General features: G+C 47.7%; 7 protein-coding genes across 7 annotated transcripts; 1 reads left to right on the forward strand and 6 right to left on the reverse strand.

Moving 5' to 3' along the window:
* Nucleotides 1-3558: 3558 nt before the first annotated feature.
* F5891DRAFT_228453 (uncharacterized protein) lies at nt 3559-4407 on the reverse strand. Its single transcript, XM_041371012.1, has 4 exons — nt 4175-4407; nt 3777-4122; nt 3671-3721; nt 3559-3615 (listed from the first exon to the last, which is right to left on the reverse strand). The coding sequence occupies exons 1-4, from the start codon at nt 4302-4304 to the stop codon at nt 3585-3587; spliced, it is 558 nt and encodes a 185-aa protein (XP_041227299.1). The 5' UTR covers nt 4305-4407; the 3' UTR covers nt 3559-3584.
* A 266-nt stretch (nt 4408-4673) lies between these two features.
* F5891DRAFT_979227 (uncharacterized protein) lies at nt 4674-7828 on the reverse strand (the record flags this gene model as incomplete). Its single annotated transcript, XM_041376856.1, has 7 exons — nt 4674-5051; nt 5104-5336; nt 5383-5704; nt 5757-6409; nt 6457-6620; nt 7056-7513; nt 7631-7828. The coding sequence occupies 7 exons, from the start codon at nt 7826-7828 to the stop codon at nt 4674-4676; spliced, it is 2406 nt and encodes an 801-aa protein (XP_041227300.1).
* A 757-nt stretch (nt 7829-8585) lies between these two features.
* On the forward strand, nt 8586-11295 carry F5891DRAFT_1221254 (uncharacterized protein; the record flags this gene model as incomplete). Its single annotated transcript, XM_041369426.1, has 5 exons — nt 8586-8735; nt 8786-9073; nt 9120-9461; nt 9606-10875; nt 10934-11295. Coding segments are annotated over 5 exons (2412 nt in total), but the record flags the coding sequence as incomplete, so codon positions are not given.
* Nucleotides 11296-15049: 3754 nt separating this feature from the next.
* On the reverse strand, nt 15050-16587 carry F5891DRAFT_1187188 (uncharacterized protein; the record flags this gene model as incomplete). Its single annotated transcript, XM_041366798.1, has 8 exons — nt 15050-15170; nt 15231-15356; nt 15445-15620; nt 15669-15807; nt 15855-16045; nt 16093-16201; nt 16250-16384; nt 16445-16587. The coding sequence occupies 8 exons, from the start codon at nt 16585-16587 to the stop codon at nt 15050-15052; spliced, it is 1140 nt and encodes a 379-aa protein (XP_041227302.1).
* Nucleotides 16588-17556: 969 nt separating this feature from the next.
* Nucleotides 17557-18505, reverse strand: F5891DRAFT_1221255 (uncharacterized protein; the record flags this gene model as incomplete). Its single annotated transcript, XM_041369427.1, has 3 exons — nt 17557-18171; nt 18221-18412; nt 18482-18505. 3 exons carry the CDS (start codon nt 18503-18505, stop codon nt 17557-17559), a joined length of 831 nt encoding a protein of 276 aa, XP_041227303.1.
* Nucleotides 18506-18667: 162 nt separating this feature from the next.
* Nucleotides 18668-19555, reverse strand: F5891DRAFT_1187190 (uncharacterized protein; the record flags this gene model as incomplete). Its single annotated transcript, XM_041366799.1, has 2 exons — nt 18668-19096; nt 19160-19555. The coding sequence occupies 2 exons, from the start codon at nt 19553-19555 to the stop codon at nt 18668-18670; spliced, it is 825 nt and encodes a 274-aa protein (XP_041227304.1).
* An 879-nt stretch (nt 19556-20434) lies between these two features.
* On the reverse strand, nt 20435-22187 carry F5891DRAFT_1221256 (uncharacterized protein; the record flags this gene model as incomplete). Its single annotated transcript, XM_041369428.1, has 4 exons — nt 20435-20745; nt 21048-21498; nt 21556-21848; nt 21899-22187. 4 exons carry the CDS (start codon nt 22185-22187, stop codon nt 20435-20437), a joined length of 1344 nt encoding a protein of 447 aa, XP_041227305.1.
* Nucleotides 22188-22279: the final 92 nt, after the last annotated feature.

Here is a 22279-nt window from a genome sequence, read left to right on the forward strand (position 1 = left end):
AAAGATAACGACCAAAAACTAAATCCAGCCAATCAGATTACACCTGTTTCAAAGATAACAAACATATTTCCTAATCATCCCTGCCCCCTCTCCGCAACCCTGGCTATGTTTTTTACTGAAATTTTTACCATTCATCCCTTCAGAGAAAGAAAAATATAGCAACAGGGCAGCAAGAGTTGCAAGTATTCTGTAGAATAATAAAATTTTATCGTTTGGGCGTCTATCATAAAAGATCAAATATTATTGCATTGTACGTATACTTTGTTCATGTTGACCTTGTGGCACCGATGCTCCCAGGGTCTTCCCTAATCTTATCTTAATTCCCATTCACTATTATTACCGTTTCCCAATTACAGATCATTCAAAGGAAGTACCTGGTCAATTTTCAGCGCCCGCGTCGTCACGATAGCCATGATTCTCACCTATTGCGTTGTCTCGCGCCATATACGCGAAGAGAAAAAAAACGTGGCGAAGCGTGTGGTCACGACACCGCCTACCCTATTATCACGACACCGGCGAAATTGTAGGTCGCGTCCGGACTGCTAAGAGTTACACTATGTGGCAGCATGCGTACGTCAAACGCATAAGTGTATACGTCAATTCCTAATAACCTTCCGGCGTTACAGATAAGATTCGCTGACTTTACAGAATTGAAAATTTACCTCCGTTCTGATCAAGAGTCCGCTCACCGGAAGAGCAGCGCTTCCTCGAGAATCTCGCCTTATCAGATAACGCGCATGCAACGTTTCGAACTATTCAAGTTCAGCACGCTGGCAAATAAAACATCCGTTACCTACAGCCTGAACCAAACCTTGTCTATGCATGGCCAATCACATCAGATGAAGCCTCAAATCAATCACGACGCATCCCTACGCCCAACACGAGGTTCCGCGCTTTCTCCAAATTCTTCCGCGGATTTCAAACGTAGCCTTCAGGGGGTTCCGGTGTCTTGGAATATCCTCGGCAACACTTGCCTTGTGTTCGCAAGCTCATCATCAGCCCTAGCACTAGGCTCTGGCAGCAGTTAATCTACTGGCTGCAGCTCTTGATAATTGACGCAAGATGAGTGGTGGAGGACGCAACATCGCGAGGCTAATTAGATCCATCATGCAAAGATGCATGCTGCACACCACCACAGATCTAGGACGGTGTCCTGGGTATGATCATGGAAAAATTAGTAAGGCGATGACGGGCTACAGATGTGCAGGCAGGACACAGCTATCCGATCGTGGCTGGTGCGCTCTAATCTGCTCACCTGTGAGGCTTTCGTGTTGCGTCGATTATGCTATGAGACAGTGTAAGTTTACGGAAACGGGGACTATCAAACTTCTCCTACCCTTTATCATTGAACTTTGGATGCAATGTTTTATCTCGACTCGTTTCAAACTTAGCTTGATCCTGGTGATTCGGATAGAGTCGAAGGCGGTGCATGAAGGTTCCGCAGTGCGACATACTCCATTCATCTTTGCAAATCGAAATTGTCCAATCGAGCGACGCAATCATTAGAACGCATGAACATTGCAGTTCGTCATAACGAACAAAGCCAGAATCTCTATGACCATATTTCCGAATGTCACAGCGTACACCACGCCCTCAGAAGCAGTCTCGAGATACCACCCCTGTCGGCGCTATGAGAACCCACGCATGAATAGCACCAGTCTGTCGAACCCTCCGCAGCAACGTCATACTACGATAACGGAACGGCAGCCGATAGTGTAGCGATAAGTGAGGGGCTAAGTGCGAAGCTGTTCTCGAAGCAAGGTGGATGCGTCATCGCACCCTGAGCACGTGGATCGCGGGGTGATGCAGTGATCCTGATCTCGTCAGTGAAGGGAGGCTTCAATGAAGCAGCACAAATGATCAAACATACTTAATCACATCGCTCTGTGGCACAACTGCGTGAGGATATCGCCAGAAATCGGAACGTCGGAAATGGTTATGGTTCGTGGATTACATATTGATGGTGGCCCATCTGGAACCTTAGACGAATGATATTGCACCTGCCTAGCTTGGATGGACATCGATGAATTGGACCTTTATGGGTGATTATGGCGACGAATCGATTAACGCCAAGTGATGTCCAGACCACAGTGTTGAGGATGTTCAAAGTGGGGAATTGTAATACAGCCTGGTGGTTTCGATTTCTATGGTAAGTGACTGCGAGTATTTACATAACTAAATTCAACCGACCCCGCTGCAGAAGAGCGGGGTCAAAAAATGTCTCACGGTCCTACTTGCTCTAGTTGTCACAGGTCAATTCAGAGTAGTGCGGTAGCATTGTTTCAAGTTTCCGCGACTATATGACTACGAAGCACTTCGTTCGTCTCTTCACGCGCAATGCACTGCATTAGCATCGAGGAACGCATTTTAAAGAATATTCGCCTACATGCACGATAATTAGTTGAGATTTTCAATGGGAAAAAAATATTGAGCGCACTTGCTGCACCTTAATGATTAAGAAGAAGTAGTATCCACCGTTATAGAGCAAGAAGGACATCTGTGTCGCATTAATACCGTCGATGCTACCCGAGGATGCAGACAGTGACTATGATAGCCCTGAAAATTCCTGAATTTTGCTGTCTATACCCGAGTGCTGGACGTCGTATCTGCATATACATTTCTAGCGCCGGCGCTCGGGCCAATTTTGAAATTGCATGTGGATTGTGCACTGGCAGATATGTTGATCACTGCGAGTTGTGTACTGGTGAGGGCCGACAGAGCGCTCAGTCCTTCTGAGTTCAGCGTCGCCAAAGTCTTCGTAACCATGCGGCCGGTGAGCGCTGTTGGGATGAGAAAGTTCTGGACCGACGAGAAAGAACCCTAGGGCAATACCGACGTCTCATCGATACTGTGCCTGCATATCCCACCATCAGGTCGACAGGAAAATAATTCCCCACAATATGGAATTAATTATTAATTGAACATTTAATAGGCGAGTCGCTTGAACGGTGGGAGATAGATCGCTCGGATAAGATGGGGAGATGGGGGGATACGAGAGTACGCGGCAACCCTGTCTTGCACACCATAGTGAACAACTCTGAGGGAATGGTAATGCAGCCGACATGTTTTTGTGGAAGTAGATTTTACGTCCTACTGCGAATCATCGCGCTTGGCCACATGCATATGATCTGACCTCACGTATGAACGGTCATTTGTATGCGGCTTTAACAGGGTCGCCTGTGTGAATGCATTGCACAAGATACAGAGTGACAGCCGTGAGAGGATGAAGAGTGCGATCTTCTACTACCGGTAGTGGGATGCGCCTAGGAGTAGCTTGACCTGTACAAAGTGATGATGCTACAGAGAGCTGCGAAAAGGTTGGGAAACCCAATGGACCGCTGATGTCTGTTGAACCATCGTTCCAGCTGGCTGTGGGGCAACTGCGCTTCGCTGGAGGAAACAACAGTGCACATCGTAAAGCCATGCAGCAGTGCCCTACTCGCAAGACATGCCACGAGGCTGAAGGCAAAGATGCGATGAACAAGTACCGATCGCCCGGGTGTATAGGGGTTGCAAGGCAATGCCGAATCTGAGGGGCAGCCATAATCTTGGGCTTGGACGCAAACTCGCAGAGTCGCAAGAGCTCAGATGATGTTGATGATAGATGGCCAGATCCTGCCAGTACTGGTTGAGATTGCATAGCAACAGACGAAAAAAAGGGTCCACTTACGCCAGAAGCCCCACCAGGCTCTGGATCACAGCCCATACGAACGGGACCCAGCTTGATGAATTTGATCAGTATTTGTATACTGCGGGCGCAGGGACAACAAACGCACGTGGACATGTAAAAGCCGCCTGCCTTGTATACACCTGCAAGTACGAAGCCAACCACAGCTGCTCCCATGACAGCACCGGTGAGACTAAGGAACAGAAACGCAAGAATAACGAGGAGGGCAAAAGCGAGTCGAGAACGGCGAACGTTAGGTCGTGGAGGCTTGATCCATTGTTCAGTTTGGTTGGAGTCGGGAGAGAAGGGAATGCGGGGAGAGGGTTCAAGCGGGAATGTCGTTATTGATCGACGCGAAGGCGGAAATGCGAAATTGAGGAAGGCATAAATGCCACAGATGGCATAGAAAGGAAGGTGAAAAATAAGCGTCCAATAAAGAGTGAAGCGAAAGATGTCTGTAGAGTTCCATAAGCTTTCTGCAGCAGGAAGTAACAGAAAACGGTCTACCGTCTGGATTGACGAGATAAGAACCACCTGGCTGCATGGGACGCAGGGGACCATAATCGACGGAGAGCTCGATAGCTGGGTTGTAGAGAGATGGCCAGCTCACGGAGGTGATGTTGAGTTCCATTGCCATGACGGACAATAAAAGCACATCAAGAAAGACAAGTTGAAGGTGAGTCTGCTGGTCAGCTGAGCCAACGTTAAGCTCATAGTAAAGTGCTTGTTTAGGAATGCCCGTAAACATCGGTAAACACGGAACACTAACTACTAAGGCTTGCAAGCATCAGCAAACGTGACTTGTCTTGAAAGCGCTCACCAAAGGCCCACCGAATGCTCGTGTGCAAATGCGTTTTAGTTAGCTCAGGTCAGCGTCCGTAACGCCCATTTTTGGTTAAGTTAAACCCTGACACCTTAAGAGATAGTCCGACGCGAGATCCTGCGTTATCGGCTCGATTATCTTGTTAGTACTACTACTGATACTACATCATGATTATCTAGTACATCAATCGCTGATCCCTGAGTCAGATGTCGACGAGCTCTCGTCACCCCGTGCTTGTGATGGTCCGATCTCCAATATATACTGTAAATGCTGCTCCAACTCGATCTTTTCTGCGCCCGTAACTCCATCCATCGCGCCAACGATTTCTTTGAATTTGTCGTTGTGGGCTTTTCCACCGAATGGGTCTATATCTAACTGCACCTTTGCTTGTTCGTACAACGCGCAGTGCGTAGCTGCGCCAGCTACGCCTACGACGTTCTTGATGGCCTTGAGTGAGGACGTGTCGAGGAACGATGCGGAGCCCCAATACCACACGAATCTGATGACATTGGCCATCACGAATCTGTTCTGGAATTTTGCACGAACGATTATATTATCGTTCTGCGAAAGACGTAGTTAGTAGATAGTAAAACTTGATAATCGCTCGACGTACCTCGTCGAAGTAAAAATCGTGCATGAACATGAGAGGGTCAGCGCCCTGAATGAGGCGGCTGACCCTGGCAATGCGATACTGGGTTGGTGGTAACGAGTGTCCTCGTGGGGCTAACAGTTGGAACGCGTCGCAAACGCCATCCCGCGCGAAATCAATCATTTTTCCGCGTTTAGCGGACAGGGCATTCGCAACCTGTTTGCGGTGTGCGTTCGTGATGAAGGACTGAAATACAACTACGAAGATTAGCAAAAAAGTCTAATCCAAATATACAAAACTCACCATTGGGCCCATAAAACTGCGGGATTGAGTCTTCAATAGCCCTATCGACGAAGCGCCTCTTTTTCGACCTAGAGTACACCATCGCGTTCCTCGAGAATAGGAGTCGTGTGATCAGGACTTTGGCGCCCCCCATCGCGTGATTGATATCGTCCTTCGCCAGTCTGATGATGTTTCGAGACGACGACGCTTCATCTTGAGTGTCGCCTGGTGTGTCGTGCTGTTCGGTGGAGACGGCGGGGGTTCGTGACACCAGGTATGGTGTTACAGGCATATTGACACGCCGGGCTGTGCGCGCCCGGGTCGTCCTCGCGGGTCCCGCTGTCTGTGGGCACATCGTTAAATTTAATCAACAATTAACGAAATAAAATACTCACATGTACTACTTCCGAAACAGGAATTTCTCCCTGTTGGATCATCATCGAATTTGAGGCCGGGGGCAACGGACCCTGTGGTTCTGCAACATTGGAGCCCCCGTCTGGCGCCTCCTCGATCCACCGAGGCATGGGTGTTACCTGTCTAGGATGGTGATCAGGCGGGAAATCAGTGAAGGATGGGCCTGAGTCGAGTCGAGCGTCCCGGAAGTGATTGTAAAAGTCGTCGTCTTCGTAAGACGCCGAGCCCTGCGTGGGACCGTACGATGACGGCCCACCTCCGTCTCCGTAAGTCGAAGAGCCCTGCGCGGGACCGTACGATGACGGCCCACCCCCATCTCCGTAAGTCGAAGAGCCCTGTGCGGGACCGTACGATGACGGCCCACCCCCATCTCCGTAAGTCGAAGAGCCCTGCGCGGGACCGTATGATGACGGCCCACCTCCATCTCCGTAAGTCGAAGAGCCCTGCGCAGGACCGTATGATGACGGCCCACCCCCATCTCCGTAAGTCAACGAGCCCTGCGCGGGACCGTATGATGACGGCCCACCCCCATCTCCGTAAGTCGAAGAGCCCTGCGTGGGACCGTACGATGATGGCCCACCCCCATCTCCATAAGTCAACGAGCCATGGGCATCGTGAAACTGTTGCTGCGCAGCTGCACAACTGATTAGCAATCAATGGACGCGTTCCTAATCTACTCACCTTGACGCTCTCCCACAGACTGTGCATATGGATCGAAATCGAAAGCCGACATTTGAGGTTGCTCTGCGGAAAGATTGAATTGACCTGCAGCTGGGAGACCAGAAGGATTGAGGCCTGATCCCCTAGGTGGCTTGGGGATGGCAGCTTTACCCTTGCGCTGTGAACTACGCCCACCTGGCATGCAGGTAGTGGTCAAGAAGATAAGTACAAAATCGCACATCCAAAAGTCACATGCGCTTGCAATTTCATACATACAGAATAGGGGGACACAGACTCGGTACACGACTTACAGACTTGGAGCAATGAAACACGTTGTAATCGATATCAGGATATTTACGCGAAAATCGAAGGAGGCTTCAAAGCGGTTCGAGAAGCGGATTGAATAGGTGGCAGTGTTTCGAGAAGAAAGGGGAAACCGGTGGTAGTTGAAGAAGCATATTGAATAGACAGGGGAAAAGACGTGGCGTTTCAAGAAGTGATATATGAACGGCGCGAACCGACAATCTACTACGATATGGATCAGTGTGAGCAAAATCGTCAAAATGTGAAAATTACATACCATGATTTGCAAATTTAGGAAGTTCTGGGCCGTGGTCTACCCGTCAACACCACCATCGGCTGCCTTGTCGCCGTCGTCGTCATCATCATCATCGGATTCGTCATCATCCATGATATCATCTGTGTCTGAAGATGGACCAGATTTACCGACGAAGTGGGGTGGTTGAGACGACTTTCCCATGGAACCCAAAATGTCTTCCTTGATGTGAGAGCCCAAGTGCTTTGTAAGCACCTCGGCTTGGGCGGAGACAGCGCGAAAAATCTCGCAATCCTCATCATAGACAGCTTGAAGGTAGCTCGTGTCGTCGTCGATTTGTTCTTGTGACCGGTCAGAAAAAACGTTTCTGACCTTTTTCAATTCTTCATCACTGAAAAGGAGGCGGTCTTGGTTCTCACGATGGAGACCATTCAGGAATGCTGTGAACCGTTCTGACTCCTCGACTTCCCACGCCGTCAACACAAGACGTTGGCGTGCAGCTTCACGACTAGCAAGCTTTGACTTGAATAATGAGTGCAAAGTTGCAAGGCTCAGACGCGATAGGCCCCTGTAAATTAATTCCTCTCGCTTTCGACCTGTGAATTAAACCTGAGGAATGTTTTACAATGAGAAACATACCTCATTAACTTCTTCGGCAGTGAATTCTGGCCTACATCCTCGCCCTGAAACACGGGCTGCAAATCGGAGCTCCAGTGGAGCTTGATGTTGACGGAGAGGGTATGTAATGTAACTTTTGGACATTCGGTCACGCAGGTACTGTCCACGACGGGAAGGAGATGTGGCTTGAAGGCCAGGCTTTCCATGCCGGGAAGGCATTTTGGGGCCCAGCTTTCCACGACGCGAAGGAGACTTGGGGAAATACCTATATAACTATGTTCTGGTTTGCATTTGGGGACATACATACCTTATATAATATACTCTCCCTTGCCTCAGGAGGTTTAGGCACCTCATCCACTGGGGAGAGGGGAATAAGGGGAGAACCTGTATCAGAAACAGAACCTATGTCAGAGCTCATCAAATGAGGAGAGTGGGAGTAGTTTGTCTTCTTAAAAAGATCAAAGGAAGTCGGTTCAACACGAGTTGCAGAGCTCGAGTTAGTGGGAGCAGGACTGCTTGACCGAGGAGGAGAGGAAACAGGGGATGAAGGGGCAAATTCCATCGTCCTCTCAGTTGATAGTACAGCAGGCAATATGTAGTAGGCTGACTGCCAGTGTAAACCGGAGATGCGTTGTTGCTGGACTTTGAAAGATTGAGCAGTTTCAAACCAGTCCAGTCACGACAACGACCTGAGGGCTATACTACAATGTGAGTACTATATCCTGTTGAGCTCAATTAATATATATGCGCACTTATATTTGGCAGGTTATGTCCCAACTGCAATTTGGGAGACTTTCTGTCCGTCGAGGCGCTGATTCGGCATCTCAATTCTGAGCCTACCTGTTGGCCACTCGAAGCACGACCGCAAGAAGTACCCGTCCCTCCTGTATTCCGTCGATGCGGAAGTGATCGAATACCCGCTACTGGTACTTGCCATCCGCAGTCTGGATACGTCTTCGGCGTCGGCAGAAATATGCTCGATAGGTTGGATGGTGATCAATATGCGTATCGGCGGAAGATAAGCCATTACTACCCTTTTCACGACGAAGGTGAATGGGAGTTAGGGAAGTTCTTAGTTGAAAATCTCACCCAGACTCAAATCATCAAATTTCTGAAGTTGAAATGGGTAAATGATGGTAAAAATGTGAATATATGATGCTCATCGTTCTTTGATAGTTTAACAATCATGCTAGGCCGTCGTTCACTACGAAGGACCAACTATTAGGCTGGATGGACTCACTCCCATGTTTTACGGAGTGGAAAGTCTCCAAAATGGAGTTTTCAGGCTACAAGACAGTCCACCCCATCGAGCTCATTTGGCGCGATGCGCTAGAGGTCGTCAAACAACTCTTTAGTGACCCCATCTTCACAAACCATATGACCTATACTCCGCATGTCGTCAATGTTGGAAATCAGCGTGAATACGGAGATTACATGAGTGCTGATATGGCCTGGAGAATACAGGTTCGCTTACTCTGTTAGTCTATTCCTTGTCTTCACGATTTTCTAGGACCATCTTCCTGTAGGTGCGACTCAAGTGCCAATCATATTGGGATCCGATAAAACTCATGTAACGCGAATCACCGGAGGACTTGAAATGCACCCAGTCTTCCTAACTATCGGCAACATCGATTCAGAGGTTCGCTCCAAAGCAACTTTACGAGCTTGGCGATGTATTGCCTATATGCCGATCGCAAAGTTTCGCGTGCACTCAGACTATCAAAGCATTCTCCAGGCGCGGCTATGGCATAAGTGCATGGACCTCGTGCTTGCCAACCTCAAGACTGCAGCACTGGACGGGTGTTTCATGCCTGATCCCTCCCGATACATCCGTTATGTTTTTACACCACTCGTCGCTCATGTATGCGACCTGCCGGAGGCTTCTATGATCGCTACAGTCGCGAAAAATGCATCCCCTGTGACTATGGCGGTGCAAGTGGATTTTGGTGATGGGATACTTCACCCCCCTCGTACCGGGAAGCATACGCTGCAACAGATTGCCGACATATCCCGCAATGTCGACCCTTGGGATCTTGACAAGTTCCAAAAAGCAGCTAAAGTTGCCAACCTGTCTGGAGTCCATATGCCATTCTGGCGCGATTGGATCTACGCATGTCCGTCCGTCTTCCTCGCTGGTGAAGTTCTACATACTTGCTTTAAATTTTTCGCCGATCATCCGCTCAAATGGGTTAAGGAGGCTGTAGGAGCTCATGAGCTTGATAACCGTTTTATTGTTCAGCACAAGCGGGTCGGCACGCGCCACTTTGCGAAAGGTATCACACAGGTCAAGCAAATGACGGGCCGTGAGTACAGAGACATACAACGCACCATCGTTGCCTCAATCGCAGGTGCCACTTCACCCCAATTTGTCCGCGCAATCCGTGCCATCGTGGAGTTCATTTACCTCGCACAGAATCCGGTCCATTCACCTGAAACGCTTCAGTCAATGGAGCAAGCTATCTCGGACTTCCACTCTTTCAAGGGCGCTATTATTGAGGCCGAAGCAAGGAAGGGGAAGAAGGGCGTCAAAGAGGATTTTTTCATACCCAAACTCGAACTGCTGCAAAGTTTCAAGGGTACGGTCCAGCGGTTGGGCACTTTGATGCAGTTCTCGGCCGATACGACGGAGCGCTTGCTCATCACCCATTGTAAGGATCTTTTCCCACGGACAGCCCGACAAAGCAAAGATTTCACAGAGCAGTGCGTGCGGATCCTCAACCGCCAAGAAGCAATGGAGATATTTGACCTGTACGCACTAATGACTTCTCGTGGGGCGTCATTGGTCAATGCCATGCATGCTGAAGAGGATGAGGTTGAGACTACTAACCCCGCACTTTCGTGGGTTTCGCGGGTCCTCCCTGATGAAGTCAAGTCAGTTCGTGGTCCCCGACCAGTCCGTAACCACTTCTTGAAGGGCATCCTATCTGGAGATGCGCAGACCGCTTTCCAAGTAAATGTCACACCAGACTACAGATCGTTATCACCGGCTGAAATATCTACAAAATACGCACTCCCCGACTTCGATCGCGCACTCGCCGATTTCATTACTCGTTCGTCAATGTCTGGCGGCGAAAATACCCGCTGGGACCCCAAATATGGGCGCTACCAGGCATGGAACAAGTTTCGGCTGCAACTTCACTCAGCCTTCCAGCAACGTGTCATCATGCCAAGCAGAGTGGTGCAAGCATATCCACCAAGCGATGATTATCCCTTGGGAAATTGTGACACCGTTCTCGTTGACGCTATGGCCATTGATGGCCAAATAAGTATGTATATTCTATACGTTTACATCTAACCCTACTGATATCACATATTTACAGCGAGTCGCTGTCGCACAAGTTCGACTAATTTTTCAACCGGTGGTTCGACGAGGTTCCAACCTGGAACTGCCATCGTATCTGTCCGACCCACTTCTCTACGTTCAATTTTTCTGCTTCATTTCCAGTCCTGCTGATCGTCCCGAACTCGCGATGTGGACTGTGGAGCGCGTGTACACGCAGGATCAAAATGGTAACCGCCATAGAGAGGGAGCTATCGTACAAGTGACAGACGTTACGCATGCAGTTGAACTGATCCCAGTTTATGGCGAGACAGTAGCCAAGGATGTGTCCTCTGCAACTTCCTTGGAAACATATGAGCGTTTCTTTCTGAATAATTTCGCGGACAAGGAGAGTTATCATACGTTCAGTACTGAGTTTGTGTAGACGGTAGCAATTGTATCAATCTATTGCATCTAGTATCATATCATATCATATCTTTGAGCATATCACATCTTAGTAACGAAAGATAAACTGTGCTTGAATCTTATCAACCAGATATAGTTTTTCAGCATCTCCACCAATCGCGTGAGTTCGCTAGTCAAGTCGTAAGCGTTCGTAAGTGTCCGTAACGCGCGTAAGTAAGCGTTCATTTCAGCGCTTTTGCAGATGAACGAACTCCCGGCTCCCAGTCAATCAAAATCCATGTTGTAGCTCGATGTTTCTAGTTCAATGATGTCCACTGCGCGTGCACAAACACTGCTGCTCCTGTGAAGATCGCCGGCACTATCTGCGTATCCTCATTTGTATGCATACACCTGTTACGGTCAGCGTTCAAATGAATTGCCTACGAAAGAATCCTTGACAATTTCAAGACCACGACAGACCCTGCTCTCAGACTCTTCGTCCAGCACACTTCCTTATTCTCAGTGCGGAGAATAGTGAGCACCTTTGAACTTGGCCCTCGCCGGAAAAGACCCTGATATACATACTACAGGATCGATGGAGGGCTGCTTAGCTTGAGCGCGACATCACAATGACTGCATGACGCCCATCCCAGACTCAATGTCCACTCCATAATGTTAGGCTAACTAGTACTGACACCGTGTTAGTATTACGTAATACATATCTTGCTCACCACTTATGCTGATTTCGCTCGTCATGCTTAGCCGTCTATTTGTTTTGTACCGAGGCATTGGAATCAAAAGCACATCCGGATATGCTATTCCCGATCGCCGACCCATTTCCTGAAGAACCACTGGCCTTATCTGGGGAAGAGGAGTTCGGATTCTTTACTGCCAGCCTTGGGACGCAACTCAACAATTCTCGCTGTAATATTCTGAGAAAGCTGAGGAGGAGCCCCTTGGTTTTCCTCTACTTGCTTGGCTTCAGATTCTCTGTAAGTCTAGTTGCCCATATTAAGTCATCCTTACTCATCGTTCAACGTTCATTCCCTCAGAGCGGCTAAGAAGCTAAGATATTGATCATACTGTACCACAAAAACTCTGGCTGTTCATGCTAAAAAAGGTCATCACAGCGGCCACCTGCTGTTGGAGGCCATGGAAACTATTGCTGAATCAATCAAGACACCTCTTCGAGACTACCGTTGCTCAAGTTGTGGAAACCTTGACTCTGTTGCATGCCACAAACATCATATACACAGGTAGGTATAGCAATTACGCTGACGCAACATATTGTCCTTTCTACTGAAGTAGACTTCAAGCCCAACAACGTGCTATTTGACGAGGGGAGCGCCATGATGGAGGAGAATTCCCCTCAGAAGATTCTTACGAGGTTCCGAAATAATTTGATGAGAGTGGTCAGTGCGTCCTTCCTTGTAGCGTCCACTCCATTACTATTGAACACGGTTTGATCATATCAGGAAAGTTACTTGGTATCGACCGACTGTTTCCGAGGACTCGAGAGCGAGATGATCGAGTACGGTCTGTTCGAAGCAGAAGCGATTGCCGCTGCAGCGTTTATCCATGCGTGCTTGCACTTTGATCCAGAAGAACGATGTTCGGCCAGTGACTTGCTTGAACATCCATGACTGGATTCTGCATATAGTACGTGTTAGTCTATCCTTATATCTTTGCTGCGTTTGCGTATCACGGGCGCTGGAGATCTTGAACGCTAGGAACACCTACAATGGAGTCACATGTTGAGAACACCCTCGAAACGATTGTTCAAGTGAATATATGGCTTCATTGAGCAGTCCAGCGTTGTTCGCAAATAGGGGGCTTCGCTTGCACCATAATGAAGACGACGACAGCCTGAGACGCAGTGAGTGACCTGAGGGCCAAGAGTTCAAAGACACCAGCCAGTCATCAGTAAACCGGTGAACAAATGAGAAAGGTATTTAAAGGTATATATTGTTAAGCATCGCAACCATCAGCGTAAATTTGACGACCGCCTTCACATGGGAATGTTTAGCATTGTCGAGGAAAGATTAATTTGCAAGCACACGGGTCTGGTAGCCCTATTTGCCTCAAGGCCTTTTTCATTTGGATGGGTCTAAGAAACAATGCGCGAACACAGGTTCATGCATTGGAATATAAATCTGGTCTGAGGATGACAAGAAAAGAGGTTGCGGTGTGCAGAAGTAAAAGACACTTGGGTGATGCTCACGCGTGAAGAGGACGGGTGTCATTTGGTCTTTGCACAATATATTTTTGCTCGCTGCGGATAACTACCGAGCGTGCGAGTAACTTGCTCGAGGAAAAAGTATGAGTAACAGTAGACATTACTTCTCAACGGATCGTTTGTCTATATTGACTGAATGTTGGATGAATGTCGCTTTGAGAAGTATATTGCATAGAGTAGAGACAATATCCTGAGTTAACTTAGAGTAGGTATCACTGCTCGATGAACGCCGAGTTGCAATGACATAGAAGCACCGGAGTCGCGCATGCCAAATGTTTATTTGTAGACCGTCGCACAGATCAATACATTATACGGAGCGCAAATACTGTTCCAAGGTATGTGAGAGTACCAATGAATTCTCGATGTATAGATTTCCTACTCTGTCGCTGAAAAGCAAGAATTATCCAGTGAAACCTTTTCGGAACACGATACTACATCAAATCATCCCTTAGGACAAAATCAAAAGTGTACATTTTTGCTCGAGTGCACAGAATTTGCGGTTGTGACCACGTTTATCAGTAATTCGAACCTTGGTGTAACGCTGGAAGCATGCACAATGGCAGTGCTACATTGTAATCTCACGCCATTATTACCATCTTTCCAATTTGAATGCTTTTGGCCTTTCTAACCGAAAGCATGAAAGATCTCGTGTACTACTCAAGCACCTCAAAATTTATAGCGGTAAGTGATGCTTCGCCCTGATGCCTCACTTGCCACTCAATAAGTGTCTTAGGTATTTCTTCACTTTTCCACAGGATTGCGTTCGTTCTGCTTTGCGGGACGTTTCATGATGTAGAGCATCCGCTCGAGACTTCATAGCGGTGAGTGATGCTTCACCTCGATGTCTCACTTACGACCTAACGAGCATCTTATGTATTTCGTCACTGCTCGATTGCTTTGCGTTTGTCCTCCTTTGCGGGACGTTTCATGATGTAGAGCATCCGCTCGAGACTTCATAGCGGTGAGTGATGCTTCACCTCGATGTCTCACTTACGACCTAACGAGCATCTTATGTATTTCGTCACTGCTTGATTGCTTTGCGTTTGTCCTCCTTTGCGGGACGTTTCATGATGTAGAGCATCCGCTCGAGACTTCATAGCGGTGAGTGATGCTTCGCCCTGATGCCTCACTTGCCACTCAATGAGTTTCTTAGGTATTTCTTCACTTTTCCACAGGATTGCGTTCGTTCTACTTTGCGGGACATTTTATGACGTAGAGCATCCGCTCGAGACTTCATAGCGGTGAGTGATGCTTCGCCCTGATGCCTCACTTTCCACTCAATGAGTTTCTTAGGTATTTCTTCACTTTTCCACAGGATTGCGTTCGTTCTACTTTGCGGGACATTTTATGACGTAGAGCATCCGCTCGAGAGTTCGGCGAGAGCATCTTATGTATCCAATTACTTTGTGTTTTTTGCACCTTGCGGGACGAACTTTGATTCTCTAGAAAATAGGCATATTTTTATTCCATACACATTTAACTATCTTAGTAGCCTGTAACTACAGTGCGAATGGGGAAACAGGTAAAAATTGTCAAGCAACTAGTCGGAGTCGAACGCAAGGTCCTCCATCTGTCGTCTCTGGGCAGCGAGAGTGCTCACAGACATCCGGGATATAATGTCCTGTGTCAAGTCCTGTCGATGATTCCTGCCAAAAACTTTCCTGCACAGGGAATTAGGAGTCAGGGTGAGTCACTAATGGTCAATGACTTGCCTGGTCCACCATTCAAGCAAATCATTCGCCCTGGTTCGTGCGGCTGGACCCGGAGCGTCCTCAAAGAAATCGACGATGCTGGTCCAGAAGATCTGATAGTCAAAGTCGCCATCCACAGTGCGCCAGGAGTTGATACTAGAAAGCGCGAACCGGATCTGCAGAATTTAATGTTAACTTCTGAGTCATAATTAAAAGGAAGCTGCTTGCCTGGCAGGCTGCATACGCGATTGCGCGAGGTGTTACTTTCCTCATGCCTATAATGGAGGCAACGCATGTTTTAACTCTGGCTTGATCTGACCGTTTACGGGCACGTCGATTATTTTCAATAATATCAGCACCATTACCTTCACCGTCCACTTCATTAGCAGAAGAGGGAGAAGTAAAGATAGCCTTGAATCCCTGTCATGCGTTGAGCCATGAGTCAGTTGAAATGATGGGGCCAGTCACCATAATTAACAACCTCGACTTCATCAGACCGTACTCCAGATTATTAGCATCAGCTTGGTAATTTTCGTACAGGAACGATGGCCAAGAATTTTCTGAAACGATGAAATCAATTGTGCGGTCACGAATGCCAGCCCTGACGCTGAACAAAATGTCAGTAAACTGTGAGCAACGAAGATTATCATTTACACCGGGTCCTCCCAAGACCATTCTGCCGGACAGAGGAGTCTGCCGCACGCATCACTCACAAAACCACGATGGTGCTTGTCGTCGGTCCTTATGAGCGCAGTCGGATGGCACTCAATATTTACCCAGGAAGCAACAAGTTCTTTAAGGGTCGCTGTGTCGTCGCCACGAGCAGAGTCTGCACCTCGCTTGAGCTATATCGAGAATCAGCAAAAAGTGTGATAAAGACGTGGAAGAAAACCTTTTTGAGCATATCTTCAGAATCTTCATGATCAAGACATGCTAGCTTGTCGTGAAGCCACGGTAATGCCTTGGCGAGTTCGATGTAGCCATGTTGAAGACGGTCTTGCCTACTCCATTTTGTAAATAAGCACGACGATATAAACATGGATAGTTACACCGTGGTAGAGCTGCTGCTAGGCCCGCAGTCTTCACACCGCCTGTCGTTTTCTGCGATCAAATCCTCTATAGGGGTGTAAAGGGCAACGATACGACGGATCGCTCGTCCCTGTGAAACATAATAGATTGTTTTCCTGTACCAAAGGATTAGTTAATACTACGGTAAGTCTAAGAGCCGAGAGCGTGCTTCGCACCTTTGCTTTATTGCCTTGTCCTGCTTCAAGATTTCAATTTCATCCATCAGAGTAGCAATCTTTCGCTTCGCCCTAGCATGCGGAGAAGTTTGGACACTCAGCGAGATATCCGGAACAGGAGGGATGATCTCAGATGTTGACATACTGGCATGAAGACGAGGTAGAACTACGAAAAAGTGGAGGAGAGTACGAGATGTAAGAGCTTGTGAGGTTATCTTATATATAAATGTCTAACCTGAGTATAGCCTTGGTGAATTTTGACGTAAAACACTTTTCGGATCGACCAGTACGCGAAACGAGCAGCTTCCGAACCATTTTAGTGTTTGCGCACCAGGATTTCAAGCTGTGGTTCCGAGTTGTATGTGCTAGTTCGATTAGCAACCGAAATTCAGCCGCGTCGATACAGTTCAAACTTAGTGCTACTCACGAGATTGAAAGCCGTTCATGTAATTGGTTGGCCCATGAGTGCTGCTCAATTGTAAAATGTCGTTGTCGATGTCGACTTGACCCTTACGGCCGTCCTCTCGTGAATAACCTATGCGGATCCTAAACCTTTCCTGGTTTAGCCGCTACCGTTGTCGGTCAAACCTTCGCATGGGAAACGTTCCACACCTTATTGCAGAGTATCCTCGTCCCAATCCTCGCTGTATAGAGCCCAAGTTAGCTACCTAAACATTCCATGTTCTAGAAGCCGTCGGTGAACTCAGAAAAAGATATTCAAGATCCAAACTTACTGGTACTACAGTTTGCACTGACATTCCACAAGCGAAGGCCAGCGATGGAATTGTTGCTCGAAGCAGCTGGGTTGGTATAGATGATGTTAGAGTTGTTCGTGTTCCAAAGGTACTGCGTTTGGCTCGAGTCAATGGCCTGGCAGCTGACATTCGCTGTTAAGCCTTGTTGCCACATGGAATGGTTCGTACTGAAACCTTGAGGAATACTAGGTACGCTAGAACTTCGAAAGCATTGTCCTGGACTTCGTTATCCCATTTTACAAACCACTCGTTAACTAGAGTAGAGATACATACTGAGACCATTTGCGTTGTCCACCTGTAATCTCATTCAAATAAGAAAAATCTCGACAATGGTTTCAGAGAAGATGTACCCGGCCGTTAAGAGCTTTTGTCACTCACACCGCGGCTTTCGATTCCTGACCTCAAACTTGCCACGCACTCAAAGCTATATGTCTCATGGCGAGAAACCTGAATCTGTTGAAGACTACGAGAGCCGGACAGGTGAAGTGGCGAAAGATCGCCAGATTGAGATCTTGAAGGAGCAGCGAGATTCCTCGATCGAAGAAGGGTCTGTCTTGGGCAGGCTGTTTGTTTGGCAAAAGCCTTCGATCCAAACAACCCTGTGGTGTCAGCCAAGACCTCGTTTTTCGACACCTCCGTAACCTGATGGTCATTGTACTTGAACCAATTATCAGGTTGTTCCGGTATATGTCTTGAATAGAAGAAGTAGTGTCCAAATGAGGGTGATGAGCCACGATGTATGAAGACGGAGGTCAGCTCAAATGCGACCGAGGTATCATCTTTCCAAACATTCTCCAGTTCTTCCTTCAGCTTCGATATCGTGTCCTTGAATTCGACAATTTCAGTCTCGATCATATCCTGTTCGCCGTTGATGTTTGCAATGAGCTCTTCATCGACATCTGGGAGGATAAGCGTTTCTTGCTTTGACAAGAAATCAAGCGTGTTTTTGAGCGATCCAGGGAAAGGTGCGTGCTAAAGTAATCTGAATTAATTCAAAAAATATATACACAGGGGACCTTACCTTATCTTGTGTCAGCAAGCGCAGACGTTCACGCCGCATGTTTAATTCCGTTTGTACCTCCTTTGACCTAGCCCTCTTGCCTGGATCTGCGGTATCAAGGAACCGGTCCATATATATCGTCTCGCCAAACTTGACATAAGCTTGCGATTTGTATGGTTGGAGGGTCTCTCTGTTGAACCACGAAACCAATTCCTGTATGAAAAACTCTTATCGGGATGCAGCCAATCAGATCATTTTCAGTCGCTCTGTGATTCACCATACTGCTTTTACAGTCACAAGATACATGCATTTCCAACTAAATGGGCTAAGGCTATACTCTTCTTCCGGATATCGTGCATGGCAGTCATGCTCAGTTATGTAGGTGGTGCGAGTATTTACAGAACGACTTCTACCTTATCACGATCAGTTACTTCATAGACAAGAAAATAGGTTGATAATCAGCTAACCTCAGCCATCCAATTCGGATTCGGACTCGGACTCCACAGGATTCCTTTCCACATCCGAGCCATCTTCCTCGGGTAAGTTGCGTGCAAGGCCCTCAACTTGTTCGAGCTGTAAGTCACCAACAGCGAGTGACGTGAGGTCATGACTGTATGCGCCAACGTGGAAGTCCATAGAAGCTTCAAGCTCTTGCTTGTTCTGTGGAACGAGCATTTCCATAAAGGAAACTGCTGCGGCGCGATTGGCAAATTTTCTAGCTTCCTCCTTAAAAATCAGTTCAAGAAGCTTAGAGTGTTCCGATGAGGCTTGGATTTCCCAAGCCGTTGTCATAGCGCGTAAGCGCATAGATTCACAAGCAGCTCGCTTGGCGACAACAATTTGAGTGATAGTCTCCTTAGATAGGAGCGCAACACCACGCTCAAAGACGTCTTTGCCCTGACACATGATTGCTTATCAATATGAAGTAAAGCACATTTAACTAAAATTAGGGTAACACACCGCTTTGACATCTGCCAGGCTCATATCAGTCTCGCCGGGGCACTTCCCGCAAAACCTATCAACATAACGGAGCTCTAGTGCAGTGGGCAAGGGACCATGCGGCTTGTCATACGGCTTGAACTTCCGTTGCGCACGAAGGACGTATTGAGACAATTGCTTGGTGATTGCAGGAGGTTCGGGTATTGCGGTGATGAAATCTGACAAGCCATTGGAGGTGGATGATCGTTGATGTTTGGATGACGACTTAGATGCGATCGAGTCAGATGGTCTGGCTCTCCTGTGTCTCCGCCCAGGACATGCGGTGTGTGGATCCTCGAGCTGTCCTAGACTTCGACAAGATTCATCACTGCTCTGACGGGCATGGCCTATAGAGCTTGGAGGAGTATGTGTTTGCATTATTTAGTGGTTGGGAATATGAACTATGGACCCGTCGGAGTCTAAAACTGAGTGACTCGTGAGTCGTCCGATGTGCTAAGTTTATGTTTATGGCCTAGGCCCTGATGGCCCCCCCTCGGAGCAACACAGTGACATTCTATCCTGTGGTGCATATCGTGCATGAGTTTGCGCGGCTCTCAATTCACAGATTTACGTGAGTGTGTACCAATTTTTATTTTCCATCCTCTTGCTTGCGACAGGCACTTTCATTCAGTAACTGCGTGGTTGAACAACTTATCCTGCTCCCAGGATCCTTCCCCAGCTCAGACATTGTCTCTGAGATCCGTTCCTCCTGGAGTTTGAGGTTGCTCTCCAGGAGATGAATGACATGTTAGTGAATGTCGATATCCTCTGCACGGCAGTTGACATGATCTTCAAGTTCCTGTATCTGCTCCCAAAGCGCGTGAGCTATCTGACATAGTGGCTATGAGCGTCGTGCAACATCTAAGTATCTTTGGATTTGTGACCTCAAAAGGCTGAATGTCTTAAGCTCTGCTTGCTGGAGCCCATTGTGGGTGTCCTCGTTAGATGACTTTGCTGCCCTGTACTTCAACAGTCCGAGATTGGACTTTGGCTTCCGGCTCTGTGACCAGTAGTAGGAGCAGGCAGTTATGTGATTCTTCTGATGCAGTCAATTGCTGGCATGAGACCTCGAACTAACTTCATAAAGTGGCGTCTCGTTCTGCGACTGATCATTGGGAGTAGTCAAGGACTTCAAGTTGGTTTTGCTCGGCAGCATGCAAACGATTGCGTAGGTGATTCATAATGACGCCTAGGACTGTAATAGCAGGTAAGTACCCTCTTGTCTTCGTCAGAGAACACGCTAAATACCGTGATCCATTATGATTCGTACGTGCAATAGTGCGACCTCCTCTTATCTTCCAACACTATCATTACCCACATCAAGTTTTCCTCTGAGCCCTTCGCCCTCAGGCTCCTCAACGAGCGTATTAAATTCGAATACAGCCCGCGAACAGGCATCGTCATCGATGGGACTTCGGGCACGGTGCTTGGCCGCCTTTTGGCCACATCGATAGCAGGTTTTTGTTTATAGGTGGCAAAGGCGACCAATTTGGCGACCGGAGGTAGTAGAGGTAGGAATATATCCGATGAGATGACGGACGCTAAGGACTCACTGATTGTGATATTTCCTGTACTGATATCGAGACTTCAGATTTTAGTTATTTAACATGTTGTAAATTATTGTACATCACTGCAGACTGCGAAATAAGCTAAAGCGACTTTCGAAAATAAATTGTTTGAGTGTACAGTAGTATTGGTTGAACACACACTACTAGGTCCAACATATGCTACTCATCCTCCGAGTCGTCATGCAGTTGGGCTCGTGCTTTCTTTTTCCCTTTAGTCTTCCTTCTTCCCTTTGCACGTTCCACTCTCATATAAGCTTTGGAGACACAGCTATGAAAGGTAAGTGCAGTACCCTCTGGCATACCGACCTTGTTCTGGTAAAATCCAACATTAAACCTAACTGCAGTCGGCAAATACAAGATGCCACGGTCTTTCAGTTTACCAGCATACTGTAAGAAGTTCATGGCCGGATAACGAGAATGAACACTGGTAAGAAAGTTTCCGATGATTTGTGGTGGTTCGTCGTCGCTAGATTCTTCGTCACTTTCCATGTAAAGGGCGTATGTCCTTTTAAGTGGCTGGGGCATCATGATAGGGCATTCTCCTTGTTGTTTTCCTTCAGAAGTCACCGTGTCGCTGATGGCGGGTGAAACGTGGATGTGATTATGGATGATAGGAGAAATGATCTCAGTGGGCATTCTCTGAAGCGACGAAAGAGCTCGTCCCTGGCCGCGTGTCTCGTTCGTCAGGCTCTGCTTGCCTGCCACAGAAGACCTGGAGCTGCGTTTCACCGGATTTTCTTTGAGTGCAGGCATCTACAAATAATTATTCGCATAAATCACTCGCAAACATCGAAACATCGAAACACATACGGTATTGATAATTTCAATCACGACTCTCTTCCTTCCCTTCCCTTCCCTGAACTCTGCTCTCACCGCTTTGAACGCACTGTCAATATCGTATGATGTCAGAAGGCGATGGGGTGGGTCTTTGCGACGGGAAACGGATAAGCGCCATGCCAAGTGCTCATACGTGGATGGAACATCCATTCTAGCCTTGATGCGGTCGAAGATATCTAGGCGACAATCCGACTCAGAGTGTAGGTGGTCCACACATGTCACACTTAGGCTGCTATCCATGGTGTGTAGTGGTATCCTAAACTTGACTAACACAACATGAGTATCCTCACCGACCAGTTAGAAATTTTCGAATCACCTTTCTCGAGCTCCTGGCTCTCAGGCTGTTGCGGGTGTACAGAAAATCCTTCGATTAGCTGCGAGTCCGCCACACCATCATAGAAACTCTTAACCACGTGCGTGCGGTTCAACATCTCCAAGTCCTGGTCATTGACATCAGGGAGCTCTGGGCGTATTCTGAGTAGAAAAGCTGCATTTTGCACACGCTGAGCCTGCTGCTGAGAGCGCCGCTTGGCCACACGAGTTCTGGAAGATATGCTCGGAGAGAAAGTTTCAGGAACTTCAAGTTGACCAGGAGACTGCGTCATGGTGAGAAAATTCAACATCACAATGCACTCTGCTCACCCACTTTTAAGTCATGAGTCGCGACCCATCATGACTGCTAGCGTGTTGACGATAT

Source organism: Suillus fuscotomentosus (assembly GCF_016647785.1).
Source record: "Suillus fuscotomentosus strain FC203 chromosome Unknown F5891scaffold_20, whole genome shotgun sequence".
NCBI classification, from domain to species: Eukaryota; Fungi; Basidiomycota; class Agaricomycetes; order Boletales; family Suillaceae; genus Suillus; species Suillus fuscotomentosus.

Excerpts from the sequence above, each read along its gene's own strand:
- F5891DRAFT_228453 (XM_041371012.1), bottom strand. The coding sequence starts at position 4,304 with ATGGCAATGGAACTCAACATCACCTCCGTGAGCTGGCCATCTCTCTAC. Across the intron at positions 4,123-4,174 it reads TTATCTCGTCAATCCAGACG|ACATCTTTCGCTTCACTCTT; the intron begins GTAGACCGTTTT and ends GGAACTCTACAG. Across the intron at positions 3,722-3,776 it reads GGCGGCTTTTACATGTCCAC|CTGGGTCCCGTTCGTATGGG; the intron begins GTGCGTTTGTTG and ends AAATTCATCAAG.